Source organism: Anomaloglossus baeobatrachus, chromosome 2, assembly GCF_048569485.1.
Source record: "Anomaloglossus baeobatrachus isolate aAnoBae1 chromosome 2, aAnoBae1.hap1, whole genome shotgun sequence".
NCBI classification, from domain to species: Eukaryota; Metazoa; Chordata; class Amphibia; order Anura; family Aromobatidae; genus Anomaloglossus; species Anomaloglossus baeobatrachus.
The window spans coordinates 127,387,318-127,403,267 of NC_134354.1; the positions used below are offsets into that span (position 1 = coordinate 127,387,318).

The 15,950-nt window shown below is 48.3% G+C and overlaps 1 protein-coding gene across 1 annotated transcript in view; it reads right to left on the minus strand.

Annotated features, from left to right (window-relative positions):
- Positions 1–626: 626 nt before the first annotated feature.
- The window catches only part of PRPF8 (pre-mRNA processing factor 8), a 148,413-nt gene continuing 133,089 nt past the window's right edge, over positions 627–15,950 (minus strand). The window contains 2 exon segments of the mRNA XM_075335330.1: positions 627–1,027; positions 1,132–1,334. Of these exon segments, the coding sequence (XP_075191445.1) occupies positions 873–1,027; positions 1,132–1,334 (358 nt within the window). The 3' untranslated portion in view covers positions 627–872.

Here is a 15,950-nt window from a genome sequence, read left to right on the forward strand (position 1 = left end):
AAAGCTGAGGTGATGCCGTGTGCGGTCCCCACAGGGATACAGAATACCTCCAAGATGCAGGGCCATGTCCCTGAACGGTACCCGGCTCCTATCCATCAGGCTCCACAGGAGTTGTGGATGAAGCACGGTCTCAGTGCCTGGAGACCGATAAGATCCCACTTCACCCAGAGCCCAGAGGGGGATGGGGAAGGAAAGCAGCATGTGGGCTCCAGCCTCCGTACCCGCAATGGATACCTCAACCTTAACAACACCGCCGACAAGAGTGAGGTGAGAAGGGAGCATGCTGGGGGCCCTATATGGGCCCACTTTTCTTCCATCCGACATAGTCAGCAGCTGCTGCTGACTAATCTGTGGAGCTGTGCTGTGCATGTCTGCCTCCTTCGCACAAAGCAAAAAACTGAGGAGCCCGTGGGAGCACGGGGAGTGTATAGGCAGAAGGGGAGGGGCTTAACACTTTTAAGTGTAGTACTTTGTGCGGCCTCCGGAGGCATAGCCTATACACCCAATTGTCTGGGTCTCCCAATAGAGCGACAAAGAAATATACATTTGAGAGTTTAGCTATCTAAATTGAAAGGAAAAAAATAAAAAAAAAGTTCACAAAAAGTTAAAAAAAATAATTTAAAACATTTATAAAAAAAACTTTATTAAATCAATATTGTCATCTACATTTCACAATACTTTGCAAAGATATTGACAATTCAGAGGTCCATACAATTTCTACACAGCTGCAGTCAAACTACATAACAAAGACTCATTTATAGAAGCAAACAGATGAGGGCTGCAAGACAGAAACTGGAGGGGTAGAGTTCTGAGCACATGCATAAAAAAGTCCCATGTTGAATATCAACAGAAGTTCTGATGTGTCTGATAGACTATGCGTACAGGTCTTCACGGTCAGCCGAGTACACCTCTCCTTCCTGCAACAAGGCGAAGTTCAAAAAGTGTGATGGGCGATGAACTTCATGGTAAAATTCCTTGGGGTTAGCGAGCTGGAGTTCGTACTTCATGTTGGGATCATGTCTGACACCTAGGTATTAGGAGGCAAAGTTGAAAGTCATATCATGCACTTATCCTACTTCAATAACCAGCATCTTCACTCAGTACCAAGAAAGCACAAATACAAAAACTCACCCATGAAGTTGTAGTTCCACGATCCCTGAGCTGGTACCATGAAGAAGCCGAGGAAACGATCAGAAAGCAGCATCTGCACCCTTTCATAATGAGAAGGCAGGTAGCCTTTAGGATTGTTCCCTTTATCAGTATTTTGTCTTCCCCACTCATAACCACTGGGTGTCAGTTTGTAAGCGGTCAGGGTGCAGGATCCAGGAGTGAAGCTGAGGATGCACAACACAGTCATGTTAGAATTGATTGCCCACATTTTTTTTGTCTTAAAAGGGAACCGGTCATCAGATTTGGGGACTATAATCTGCAGCCAACATCAATGAGCTCTTATATACAGCATATTAGAATGCTGTATATAAGAACCCAGGCACCAGTGTATAACATAAAAGAAGGGAATTTTGTTTACTTACCGTAAATTCCTTTTCTTCTAGCTCCTATTGGGAGACCCAGACAATTGGGTGTACAGCTTCTGCCTCCGGAGGCCACACAAAGTATTACACTTTAAAAAGTGTAACCCCTCCCCTCTGCCTATACACCCTCCCGTGCATCACGGGCTCCTCAGTTTTGGTGCAAAAACAGGAAGGAGGAAACTTATAAATTGTTCTAAGGTAAATTCAATCCGAAGGATGTTCGGAGAACTGAAAACCATGAACCAAAAGAACAATTCAACATGAACAACATGTGTACACAAAAGAACAAACAGCCCGAAGGGAACAGGGGCGGGTGCTGGGTCTCCCAATAGGAGCTAGAAGAAGAAGGGAATTTTGTTTACTTACCGTAAATTCCTTTTCTTCTAGCTCCAATTGGGAGACCCAGACAATTGGTGTATAGCTACTGCCTCCGGAGGCCACACAAAGCATTACACTTAAAAGTGTAAGGCCCCTCCCCTTCTGCCTATACACCCCCCGTGGGATCACGGTTCCTCAGTTTTAGTGCCAAAGCAAGAAGGAGGAAAGCCAATAACTGGTTTAAGAACAAATTCAATCCGAAGGAACATCGGAGAACCGAAACCATTCAACATGAACAACATGTGTACCCGAAAAAACAAAAATCCCTAAGCAAACAGGGCGGGTGCTGGGTCTCCCAATTGGAGCTAGAAGAAAAGGAATTTACGGTAAGTAAACAAAATTCCCTTCTTCTTTGGCGCTCCATTGGGAGACCCAGACAATTGGGACGTCCAAAAGCAGTCCCTGGGTGGGTATAATAACCCCTCGTGATAGGACCGTAAAAACAGCCCTACCCTACAGGTGGGCAGTCGCCGCCTGAAGGACTTGTCTACCTAGGCTGGCGTCCGCCGAAGCGTAGGTATGCACTTGATAGTGTTTGGTAAAAGTGTGCAGACTCGACCATGTAGCCGCCTGGCACACCTGCTGAGCCGTAGCCTGGTGTCGTAATGCCCAGGACGCACCCACGGCTCTGGTAGAATGGGCCTTCAGCCCTGAGGGAACCGGAAGCCCAGCAGAACGGTAGGCTTCAAGAATTGGTTCCTTGATCCACCGAGCCAAGGTTGACTTGGAAGCCTGCGACCCTTTACGCTGGCCAGCGACAAGGACAAAGAGTGCATCCGAGCGGCGCAGGGGCGCCGTGCGGGAAATGTAGATCCTGAGCGCTCTCAAGAGATCCAACAAATGCAAATCCTTTTCACATTGATGAACTGGACGAGGGCACAAGGAAGGCAAGGAGATATCCTGATTGAGATGAAACGGGGATACCACCTTAGGGAGAAACTCCGGAATAGGGCGCAAAACCACCTTGTCCTGGTGAATCACCAGGAAGGGAGATTTGCATGACAGCGCTGCTAGCTCGGACACTCGTCGAAGAGACGTGACCGCTACTAGAAAGGCCACTTTCTGTGAAAGGCGAGAAAGGGAAACATCCCTCAAAGGCTCGAAAGGCGGCTTCTGGAGAGCAATTAGAACCCTGTTCAGATCCCAGGGCTCTAACGGCCGCTTGTAAGGAGGGACGATATGACAGACCCCTTGCAGGAACGTGCGTACCTGAGGAAGTCGTGCTAGGCGCTTCTGAAAAAATACCGATAGCGCTGAGACTTGCCCCTTGAGGGAGCTGAGCGCCAAACCTTTTTCCAACCCGGATTGCAGGAAGGAAAGAAAGGTAGGCAATCTAAATGGCCAGGGAGAGACTCCCTGAGCAGAGCACCAAGACAAGAATATTTTCCACGTCCTGTGGTATATCTTGGCGGAAGTAGGTTTTCTGGCCTGTCTCATGGTGGCAATGACCTCTTGAGACAATCCTGAACCCGCTAGGATCCAGGACTCAATGGCCACACAGTCAGGTTCAGGGCCGCAGAATTCTGATGGAAAAACGGCCCTTGAGACAGCAAGTCTGATCGGTCTGGTAGTGCCCACGGTTGGCCTACCGCGAGGTGCCACAGATCCGGGTACCACGACCTCCTTGGCCAGTCTGGAGCGACGAGGATGGCGCGGCGGCAGTCGGACCTGATCTTGCGCAGCACTCTGGGCAACAGAGCCAGAGGTGGAAACACATAAGGAAGCTGGAACTGCGACCAATCTTGAACTAAGGCGTCTGCCGCCAGAGCTCGGTGATCGTGAGACCGTGCCATGAAAACTGGGACCTTGTTGTTGTGCCGAGACGCCATTAGGTCGACGTCCGGCATCCCCCAGCGGCGACAGATCTCCTGAAACACGTCCGGGTGAAGAGACCATTCCCCTGCGTCCATACCCTGGCGACTGAGGAAGTCTGCTTCCCAGTTGTCCACGCCTGGGATGTGAACTGCGGATATGGTGGAAGCCGTGTCTTCCACCCACGTCAGAATCCGCCGGACTTCCTGGAAGGCTTGCCGACTGCGAGTTCCTCCTTGGTGGTTGATGTATGCCACCGCTGTGGAGTTGTCCGACTGAATACGGATCTGTTGGCCTTCCAGCCACTGCTGAAAGGCTTGTAGGGCAAGATACACTGCTCTGATCTCCAGAACGTTGATCTGAAGAGTGGACTCTTGCTGAGTCCACGTACCTTGAGCCCTGTGGTGGAGAAAGACTGCTCCCCACCCTGACAGACTCGCATCTGTCGTCACTACCGCCCAAGATGGGGGTAGGAAGGATTTCCCTTTCGACAATGAGGTGGGAAGTAGCCACCATCGAAGAGAATCCTTGGCCGCCTGAGAGAGAGAGACGTTGCTGTCGAGGGACTTCGACCTCCCGTCCCATTGGCGGAGAATGTCCCATTGTAGTGGACGCAGATGAAACTGCGCGAAAGGGACCGCCTCTATTGCTGCCACCATCTTCCCTAGGAAGTGCATGAGGCGTCTCAAGGGGTGCGACTGACCCTGAAGGAGAGATTGCACCCCTGTCTGCAGTGAACGCTGTTTGTCCAGCGGAAGCTTCACTATCGCTGAGAGAGTATGAAACTCCATGCCAAGATATGTTATCGACTGGGTCGGGGTTAGATTTGACTTGGAAAAGTTGATAATCCACCCGAAACCCTGGAGGGTCTCCAGCGCCACGTTCAGGCTGTGTTGGCATGCCTCTTGAGAAGGCGCCTTGACCAGCAGATCGTCTAAGTAAGGGATCACAGAGTGTCCCTGAGAGTGTAGGACTGCAACTACAGCTGCCATGACTTTGGTGAAGACCCGTGGGGCTGTCGCCAGACCAAAGGGCAGGGCTACGAACTGAAGGTGTTCGTCTCCTATAACGAAGCGTAGAAAACGCTGATGCTCTGGTGCAATCGGTACGTGGAGATAAGCATCCTTGATGTCTATTGATGCTAGGAAATCTCCTTGAGACATTGCGGCGATGACGGATCGGAGGGATTCCATCCGGAACCGTCTGGTTCTCACGTGGTTGTTGAGAAGTTTTAGGTCCAGAACGGGACGGAAGGATCCGTCCTTTTTCGGAACCACAAACAAATTGGAGTAAAAACCGTGACCTTGCTCTTGAAGAGGAACAGGGATCACCACTCCTTCCGCCTTTAGAGAGCACACCGCCTGCAGGAGAGCATCGGCTCGGTCTGGAGGCGGAGACGTTCTGAAGAATCGAGTTGGAGGACGAGAACTGAACTCTATCCTGTACCCGTGAGACAGAATGTCTCGCACCCAACGGTCTTGGACCTGTGGCAGCCAAATGTCGCCAAAGCGGGAGAGCCTGCCACCGACCGAGGATGCGGAGGGAGGAGGCCGGAAGTGATGAGGAAGCCGCCTTGGTAGCGGGTCTTCCGGCTGTCTTTTTTGGGCGTGACTGAGCCCGCCAAGAATCTGAACTCCTCTGATCTTTTTGAGTCCTTTTGGACGAGGAGAATTGGGACCTGCCCGAGCCTCGAAAGGACCGAAACCCCGACTGTCCCCTCCTCTGTTGGGGTTTGTTTTGTCTGGGCTGAGGTAAGGATGAATCCTTACCCTTGGACTGTTTAATGATTTCATCCAAGCGCTCACCAAACAGCCGGTCACCAGAAAATGGCAAACTGGTTAAACATTTCTTGGAAGCAGAATCTGCTTTCCATTCCCTTAACCACAAGGCTCTGCGTAAAACCACGGAGTTGGCAGATGCCACTGCCGTACGGCTCGTAGAGTCCAGGACAGCATTAATCGCGTAAGACGCAAATGCAGACATTTGAGAGGTTAAGGATGCCACCTGCGAAACAGATGTACGTGTGACCGTGTCAATCTGTGCAAGACCCGCTGAAATAGCTTGGAGTGCCCATACGGCTGCGAATGCAGGAGCAAACGACGCGCCGATAGCTTCATAGATGGATTTCAACCAGAGCTCCATCTGTCTGTCAGTGGCATCTTTAAGTGCAGCCCCATCCTCCACTGCAACTATGGATCTAGCCGCAAGTCTGGAGATAGGGGGATCCACCTTGGGACACTGGGTCCAGCTCTTGACCACGTCAGGAGGAAAGGGATAACGTGTATCCTTAAGCCGTTTGGAGAAACGCTTATCTGGATAAGCGTGGTGTTTCTGGACTGACTCTCTAAAGTCAGAATGGTCCAGAAAAGTACTTAATTTACGCTTGGGATACCTGAAATGGAATTTCTCCTGCTGTGAAGCTGACTCCTCCACTTGAGGAGCTGGGGGAGAAATATCCAACATTTTATTGATGGACGCGATAAGATCATTCACTATGGCGTCACCATCAGGAGTATCCAGATTGAGAGCGGTCTCAGGATCAGAATCCTGATCAGCTACCTCATCACACAGAGAGTCCTCCTGCTGGGACCCTGACCAGTGTGATGAAGTAGAGGGCCGCTCATAGCGAGCTCGCTTAGGCTGTCTGGGACTGTCGTCCGTGTCAGAGCCATCACCCTGGGATGCGTGGAACACCCCCGGAGCCCGGAGCTGTTCCAACTGAGGGGGGCCAGGGAGCAATGAATCAACAGTGCCCATGGTCTGAGTTACTGGTCTAGACTGCAAAGTCTCTAGAATCTGAGACATAGTCACAGATAATCTATCCGCAAAAATTGCAAACTCTGTCCCCGTCACCTGGACAGTATTCACAGGTGGATCTCTCTGGGACACCTCCAGCAGAGGCCCCGGCCGAGCAGGGGGCACAGGGACCGAACACTGCACACAATGGGGGTCAGTGGAACCTGCCGGTAGAACAGCCTCACAAGCGGTGCAAGCAGCATAAAAAGCCTGTGCCTTGGCACCCTTGTTTTTTGCGGACGACATGCTGTATTCTCCACAGAGTAATCCAGGAGGGTATATAGCCAAGAATCACCAGCGACCGTTTAGTGCAATGTATAACATAATAAACCACATCCAAATATAAGCTATCGAGGTAAGATTCAGTAGAGACCACCTGAGACAAACCTCTAAAACATAAGTCTTTATTGATATTAAATATTAAAATGAGACACCATGTGTCTGACAAACATAAAGGACAAAAGACAATGTGCTCGTGAAGGGCCAGATAGAGGTAGGTAGAAAAAAAGCGTGCAGGAATATATTGATAATGGATAGCTAGATGAATTCTAAGCAATCTAGGAGGGACTAGTTAGATCCTTCACTTATCCTTCCTACCTGCGGAGAGTGTTATAATGTACAGAACACCCCCCGCTCCGGGTGGCTATCCCTGGCTGTCCCTGCTCTTCCCTGGCCTATGCCCACCACCAACCAGGTGAATTGTGTACAAAACAGAAACAAACAGAAACAATTAGATTTGTTGGTTCCTGAGCTGGACTGAATCCAATGTTCCAGTCAAATACTGTATCAGCAGCAGTTAGGATCAAGCCCCTGGGTCCACCAAGCAGGCCGGTACCCTGGGCTTCTCCCGACGCGTTTCCCCCCCTCCTAACTAAGTGGTCGGGGGTTCATCAGGGGTAAATTGCCAACAACACCTGAAAGAATGAGAAAGACAAATGGTGTAATTCAATATAGAAATTACTTTGATATCAATCTCCAAAAAAAGCCTTTACATGTGTAAGACTTACTTGGAAAAACTCCCAAGATAGTGATGTAGCAGCAGCAGAATATGCTTGCCTAATATGTCTTACTGAGGTCTCCAAAAAGCATATGTGGCTTCCTAAAACAGATAACGGCAAAGGGTCTACATAAGTTATTTATCCCCACTACTTGTTCGTCCCTCCTAATGTAAAAAAATAAATAAAAAATAAAAAGGTGGGCCAAGTCAATACACACTGAGCCTCTACCTTATTTCCTCAAAGAATGATGTCTCAGCATCAATAGTGCTATTTATGATACATAGATGCAGTATATTACACCTGAAAGAAAAGAAGGGGAGGGTCATGACAGAATAACTCTCAATACGTCTGTCTCCTCCCAGTTTCCAGAGCATAAAGGCTTATAATGTCTAGAGATCGCATACCTTATTAGATCATATAGGTAACCAAGTTCCCCAGGAACTCTCAATAAATCAAAACAGCCTCTTAGCTCCTGTAAATAAATAGGAAGGGGAGACAAATCAGCAGCATAAATAGAGACAGTGTCCAAGTCTAGACACTATATGCTGCACATCCATGAGTGCATATTAACATGCGTGGTAGAAATATACCTATATTTGTGTTGATAAGCCTTTTATTGATACAAGATACACAGCTTGAATCGGGGGGTTAGTCGGCCCTCTCCTGTATTATACAAGTTGCTGTTCTGTGATCCAAGTAGCAATCCTGTGAAACAACACATATTACATCACCTATGTGTGGGGCGAACACATGTGACCTTACATCACCATTTAACCCCTAAATACCTGCAATATACTGATTCCTACATGGAAACGCTGGGTCTCTGCTTTAAAATGTACAGGGCCGTGTGTGCACCTGTGAAAAGAGTATATACATAGAGCTAGCACAGGATTTCTAAGTGTCTGGCAAATATCACTGGTCAATAAAGGAGTATGCAAACAAGGGAGCAATTACCTACCAGAGGTATAGCACACAACACACTCAATCTGCAAGGACAAATGTCCCGAGCACTGTTTGCACTCTAATCACGCAGAGAGTGGAGTGGAGGAACGGCTGCCAGGGCTAGAGGTGGTACATCCTGAGGTATCTCCGCATGCTGTCTCGTCTGCCATTACCACAGACATCTTTAAAGAGCCCGCGCCTGGAAGTGAAGGTGGGCAGTCCCATCCTTGCAGGACTGACAGATGAAGGGACCTATCCCCTCATTGTTCCGTGAAACCGGAAGTGCGGTATCGCTTTTTGATTGACACATCCAGCAGCGTATTGTAGCCTCTACTACTACAGGAAATGACAGAACGGAACCAGCACCCAGTCACTATCTTAGCAAGATTGACACATGAGGGAGCCTATCCCATCAAGGTTCCAAAAAACCAGGAAGTGAGATATCATTGTAAGATTGACATGGCCAGCAGCCTATGGTATTCACCACTGCTAACACTATTCCACTGGCTAGTCCCAGATCTCCTGTACTCTTTTAATAATAAGCCCACAAGCTTCCAGTTGCTGCTCTGGCTGCCCAGATTATCCTATCACCATCCGTGAATATTCCTGCATAATATACCGCAGATATAAAGACTGGACCTATAATAAATAGTGTAGCCTATAGAATAATGAATATATTTGTCCATAACTGGCTATAATCGCCCCAGAAAGCATATTCATCAACCAGGGACATACATACCCTATCTATACACGGATCAGATTATCATGGTGAAGGACAAAAATGGACCCCTCTATCAAAACTGGCCTGCCAGACCATAGAACCGCACATATGATATATATAGTTTAAAGACCTAATTACACGAAAACAGCGTCAGTCCATCGGTAGTACCCAGCATCATCTCCAGTGCACTATTCTAAATGGTGCACTCAGGTCAAGGCAATTAAGCCCCAACGCTGCATGACTATCCCCAGGTATCTCAGATTACCTGGAGATTTTAGAGGTATCCGTGCCCAATAGCTCACGCAGACATGGACATTGCCCTTTGTGAAATGCTATCGGGAATATGCTAATGAAGAACCAGGCTAAGGAGATTAGTCAATGACTAGAGTCAGGTATGAATGACCTGGCAAAGGCAAAAGATATATAACTTTCTATCTTATATGATATACAACCAACATTTCAGATGAAACTGACAAAGCTCAAAGTTTCGTTAAGCCCACCAGGGTTAACGGAGTCTAGCAAAAAGGTCCATCTAGCCTCTCGTTGAAGAATTTTGTTATTCCAATCACCCCCCCGGAGAGGTTTGTTGACCACCTCAATCACTTGAAAAGATATTGTATTGATGTCTCCATTGTGGCAGGAGTTGACATGTCTGGCGATGGCCGTATCTCTTTTATGGCCAATATCTCCCAGATGTTCCCCAATTCTGACCCGCAGCTCCCTCTTTGTCTTACCCACATATCCCATAGGGCAGCTGCAGGTACAGAGGTAGACTACCCCCTCCGTCCTACAGTTTGCAAAGTCCTTAATTTTGAAGATTCTACCTGTTACATTATTGCGAAATTTCTTAGTTTGATTGATGCGTGGGCAATATATGCACCTACCACATCTGAATGTACCTTGGGGTTTCCGATCCAGCCATGTCCCTTGTCCCTTTGGGGCTGAGAAATGGCTGTGCGTTAGGTGATCTCTAATTGATCTACCCCTCCTAAAAGTGACACTTGCATGTGGCGAGACAAATTTTCCTATATCCGGATCAGATTTGAGAATAGGCCAGTAGCGTCTTAGCACCTCCATAATCCTGGGATTTTGGTCATCATACGTGCCTATCAATCGGGTAATCTGGTCTTCCTCCCGCTTTTTTATCGATTTCAGGAGATCTCCTCTGGTGGTAGATCTTGCATGTCTATATGCTGGTTCCAGCACATGTAGAGGATATCCTCTCTGTCGAAAACGGTTCCCCATGTCTAGCGCTTGAGATTCAAAGTCAGACAGGGACGAGCAGTTCCGTCTTAGTCGCAGGAACTGTCCCTTTGGGATGCCTTTCCTCAGGGGTACTGGATGGTAACTTTCCCACCTGAGGAGACTGTTTGTTGCTGTAGGTTTTCTATATATACTTGTAGCCAATTTACCTCCAATGTCTTTAGATATTTTTAGATCAAGAAAGGCCAGGCAATCCCCACTCACTTCAAAAGTGAATCTAAGTCCAACATCGTTAATATTCAATCTCTCCACAAACTGAACAAACAGGGCTTTCTCCCCCGTCCACAGGACGAGGATGTCATATATATAGCGCCCCCAAAATTGAATATGGGGCGTAAAGATGACATCCTCGTCCTTGAATACGTAGGTGTCCTCCCACCAGCCCAGGAACATGTTGGCATATGTGGGAGCACAAGGGCTCCCCATCGCCGTGCCCCTGAGCTGGTGGTACACCTTACCGTCAAATAGAAAATAGTTGTGAGACAGAACAAAGAGCAATAGATCACCTACAAAGCTGCTATGTTCACGGCATTGATTGCCTCGTGTGGAGAGAAAGTCTTACACATGTAAAGGCTTTTTTTGGAGATTGATATCAAAGTAATTTCTATATTGAATTACACCATTTGTCTTTCTCATTCTTTCAGGTGTTGTTGGCAATTTACCCCTGATGAACCCCCGACCACTTAGTTAGGAGAGGGGGAAACGCGTCGGGAGAAGCCCAAGGTACCGGCCTGCTTGGTGGACCCAGGGGCTTGATCCTAACTGCTGCTGATACAGTATTTGACTGGAACATTGGATTCAGTCCAGCTCAGGAACCAACAAATCTAATTGTTTCTGTTTGTTTCTGTTTTGTACACAATTCACCTGGTTGGTGGTGGGCATAGGCCAGGGAAGAGCAGGGACAGCCAGGGATAGCCACCCGGAGCGGGGGGTGTTCTGTACATTATAACACTCTCCGCAGGTATGAAGGATAAGTGAAGGATCTAACTAGTCCCTCCTAGATTGCTTAGAATTCATCTAGCTATCCATTATCAGTATATTCCTGCACGCTTTTTTTCTACCTACCTCTATCTGGCCCTTCACGAGCACATTGTCTTTTGTCCTTTATGTTTGTCAGACACATGGTGTCTCATTTTAATATTTAATATCAATAAAGACTTATGTTTTAGAGGTTTGTCTCAGGTGGTCTCTACTGAATCTTACCTCGATAGCTTATATTTGGATGTGGTTTATTTTGATTAATGGCGGGCTTTCTATCTGGACCAATTAATACGACCAGATGGTTGGATGATGCTGATGAGGTGTTTTCAGACAAAGTTACTAGCGGCCAGGGATCAGGAAAGACTACCATTAGGAATGTGTTTTCAGAACTATTGGATGCGTACAAGCTTAATGTGAAATCATGGTGGGAGGTGCAATCGCTTGAACGGTACATCAAACAGAGGATTGTCCCTCGTGGTCTAAGAATCAACCTTGTACCGGCCGAAAGGTCCAGAACTGACAGATTGATTGGGAGGTGGGAGGAAGAGCTTACTAATTCCTCAATAAGATTGATGACGATTCTTCTCGAGGAGGAGAAGGTTACATTGGAAAACAGCTCTAAAACCCTACAAAATCTGAGGGAAGAAGCAGTAAAGTTCAAGGGGGAACCTGATTTTGTGACTAAGGAGACAGCACTACAGTTATCTGTTGATAAATACCAACAAAATTTGAAGACCAGAAAACACAAGCATTTTTTGAGGGACCTGGCAGATTTTACGGGTCATAAAGAAGTCTCCTTAAGAACAACGGGACCCCCAATAGACATTTCATCTTCAGACTGTTCAGACTCTGAGCCTCAAGGAAGGCCTGTGTGGAACAGAAACAGAGAGAGAAGGAACCAACAGGGTAGGCATTATAACTGGGGAAGGCAGGGAAAGAGAAACTGGCAATGGGACCGGGTCAATGGAAGATATGGCTCGCCATCCTCTTCTGGAGTACCTTATCAAGGTATGGGGCAATCGAGATCTATGGACAACACAGTGCCTCCCATACCCACTTCCTCCTCCCCCCCTCCCCCTTCCTCCCAGGGTACCCACCATATGGGATCCCATTCTATGGCCCCCAATTCTTTTTTAGGGGAGCGGGATGCATACAATTTAAGAAACCATGGATACAGAACATCGAAAAAATAGATTCTTCTAGCTCTTTGGATCACCAAGTCATCAACCTATCTAGTTACCATCTTTCGGAGGTGGAGATGCGGGTGCTTGGTTTTGGGCTCTCATTTGTTCCTACAACCAGGTTCGATCCTTTTACCTGGGTAAAGGATCTGGAACTCTTTTTGAGGAAACTCAAATGGAAAAAATTTTTTGTACACAACGATGAGGCTGAATGTATCAGGTTGGGAATTCCAGGGGACATGTTAGATGATGTCAGGCTATTATCTGATTTGGATGATGTAAGAGGGGAATGTATGGGCATAGGGCCCTTTACCTGCTTGAGACCCAAAAGTAAGAAGACACCACCCCCACTGGATTATAGTGGCTTAGATATCTTTTCTAAATTGGTGATCAGGGATCTCAAGAATATTCAACCTAAACTACGGTCAGTTAAGTCGAATCTGAACAGGGAGGAATGGGAGGCTTTAACCAATTTGGAGAGTGTGAGGCAAATCCTGGGATATGAAGAGGAATTATGATTGCCAGTCATAATCGCTCTCATCACTCCCTGGCAGTGCCCCCTCCCTTCTTGTTCTCAATGTCCACCATCTGGGAAGGTGTCACATCCCAGCAACACATCCCATGGCCATCTCCTGTGATATGGAGATTAGATGATGTGGGAACAATGGACACAGGATGACTCCCTGCCGTGACCCTGTGGTAGGGGCTGCTATCTAATTAGCAAGGCTATGGAAGTATCCAGACAGGACGACTCCAGTAAAAAATGGTTCATATCTCGCAAGCCATATTTCCGATAAATATGGCAACCATAAAGAAGGGAATTTTGTTTACTTACCGTAAATTCCTTTTCTTCTAGCTCCAATTGGGAGACCCAGACAATTGGGTGTATAGCTATTGCCTCTGGAGGCCACACAAAGTATTACACTTAAAAGTGTAAGGCCCCTCCCCTTCTGGCTATACACCCCCAGTGGGATCACTGGCTCACCAGTTTTAGTGCCAAAGCAAGAAGGAGGAAAGCCAATAACTGGTTTAAAGACCAATTTAATCCGAGGAAACATCGGAGAACTGAACCATACCACATGAACAACATGTGTACCCGAAAAAACAGAAAAACCCAGAGAAAACAGGGCGGGTGCTGGGTCTCCCAATTGGAGCTAGAAGAAAAGGAATTTACGGTAAGTAAACAAAATTCCCTTCTTCTTTTTCGCTCCTAATTGGGAGACCCAGACAATTGGGACGTCCAAAAGCAGTCCCTGGGTGGGTAAAAGAATACCTCGTGATAGGGCCGTCAAACAGCCCTTTCCTACAGGTGGGCAATTGCCGCCTGAAGGACTTATCTACCTAGGCTGGCGTCTGCCGAAGCGTAGGTATGCACCTGAAAATGCTTGGTAAAAGTATGCAGACCCAATCAGGTAGGTGCCTGACACACCTGCTGAGCCGTAGCCTGGTGCCGTAATGTCCAGGATGCACCGACGGCTCTGATAGAATGGGCCTTCGGCCTTGAGAGAACCAGAAGCCCAGTAGAACTGTAGGTTTCAAGAATTGGTTCCTCGATCCCCCGAGCAAGGGTGGATTTGGAAGCTTGCGACTGTTTACGCCGACCAGCGACAAGGACAAAGAGTGCATCCGGGTGGCGCAGGAGCGCCATGCGGGAAGTAGAACCTGAGTGCTCTCACCAGAACCAACAGATGCAAATCTTTCTGAAATTGGTGGACTGGACGAGGACACAAGAAGGTGAGGTGATATCCTGATTGATATGAAAGTGGGATACCACCTTAGGGAGAAATTCCGGAACCGGACGCAGAACTACCCTGTCCTGGTGAAGGACCAGGAAGGGAGTTTGTATGAGAGCGTTGCTAGCTCGGACACTGTCCTAAGAGACGAGACCGTTACCAGAAGGCCACTTCCCGTGAAAAGCGGGAAGGGAGACATCTTTCAAAGGCTCGAAAGGCGGCATCTGGAGAGCAATTAGAACCTTGTTCAGATCTCAGGGCTCTAACGGCCGCTTGTACGGAGTGCTGAGAAGACAAACTCCCCGTAGGAACGTGTGTACCTGAGGAAGTCGTCGTTTCTGCAAAATACAGATAGCGCTGAGACTTGTCCCTAAAGGGAACTGAGCGACAACCCATTTTCCTACCTAGATTGCAGGAAGGAAGGAAACATAGACGATGCAACCGGCCAGGGAGAAACACCCTGCGCTGAGCACCGAGATAAGAATATCTTCCACGTCCTGTTCAAATGGAAGAATGGCCCTTGAGACAGCCAGTCTGATTGGTCTGGTAGTGCCCCCGGTTAGCCTACCGTGAGGCACCACAGAACCGAGTACCACAACATCCTCGGCCAATCTGTAGCGACGAGGATGGCGCGGCCGCAGTCGGTCTTGATCTAGCGCAGTACTCTGGGCAACAATGCCAGAGGTGGCACCTAAGGTAGCTGGAACTGCGACCAATGCTGAACTAAGGCGTTTGCCGCCAGAGCTCGATGATTGTGAAACCGTGCCATGAAGCTGGCACATTGTTGTTGTGCCGTGACGCCATTAGATCGACGTCCGGCCTCTGTCAGCGGCGCCAGATCTCCTGAAACCCGTCCGGGTGAGGAGACCATACTCTTTCGGCCACACCTCAGCGACTTAGGAAGTCAGCTTCCTAGTTTCCACACTTGGGATGTGAATTGTGGATATGGTGGATGCCGTGTCTTCCACCCACATCAGAACCTGCCGGACTTCCTGGAAGGCTTGCCGGTTGCGCGTTCTTCCTTGGTGGTTGATGTATGCCACCGCTGTGGAGCTGTCCGACTGAAGTCGGATATGCTTGCTTTCCAGCCGCTGTTGGAAGGTTTGTAGGGCAAGATACACTGCTCTGTGTTCAAGAACATTGATCTGAAGGGTGGACTCTTGCTGAGTCCACGTACCCTGAGCGCTGTAGTGGAGAGAAACTGCTCCCCACCCTGATAGACTCGCGCTAAGAGAGTGCCTTGACAAGTAGATCGTCTAAATACGGGATCACAGAGTGACTCTGAGAGTGCAGGACTGTGACTACTGCTGCCCTGACCTTGGCGAAGACCAGTGGGACTGTCGCTAGCCGGAAGGTAGAGCTACGAACAGAAGGTGTTCGTCTCCTATAACGAAGCGTAGAAACGCTAGTGCTCTGGATCAATCGGCACGTGTGGATAAGCATCCTTGATGCCTAATGATGCTAGGAAATATCCTTGGGACCTTGAGGCGGAGTGATTCCATCCGGAACCGCCTGGTGTCCACGAGCTTGCTGAGCATTTTTAGATCCAGAACGGGATGGAACGGCCCGTTGTTATAGGTACCGCAAAGAATTTGGGGTAAAAACCGTGACCT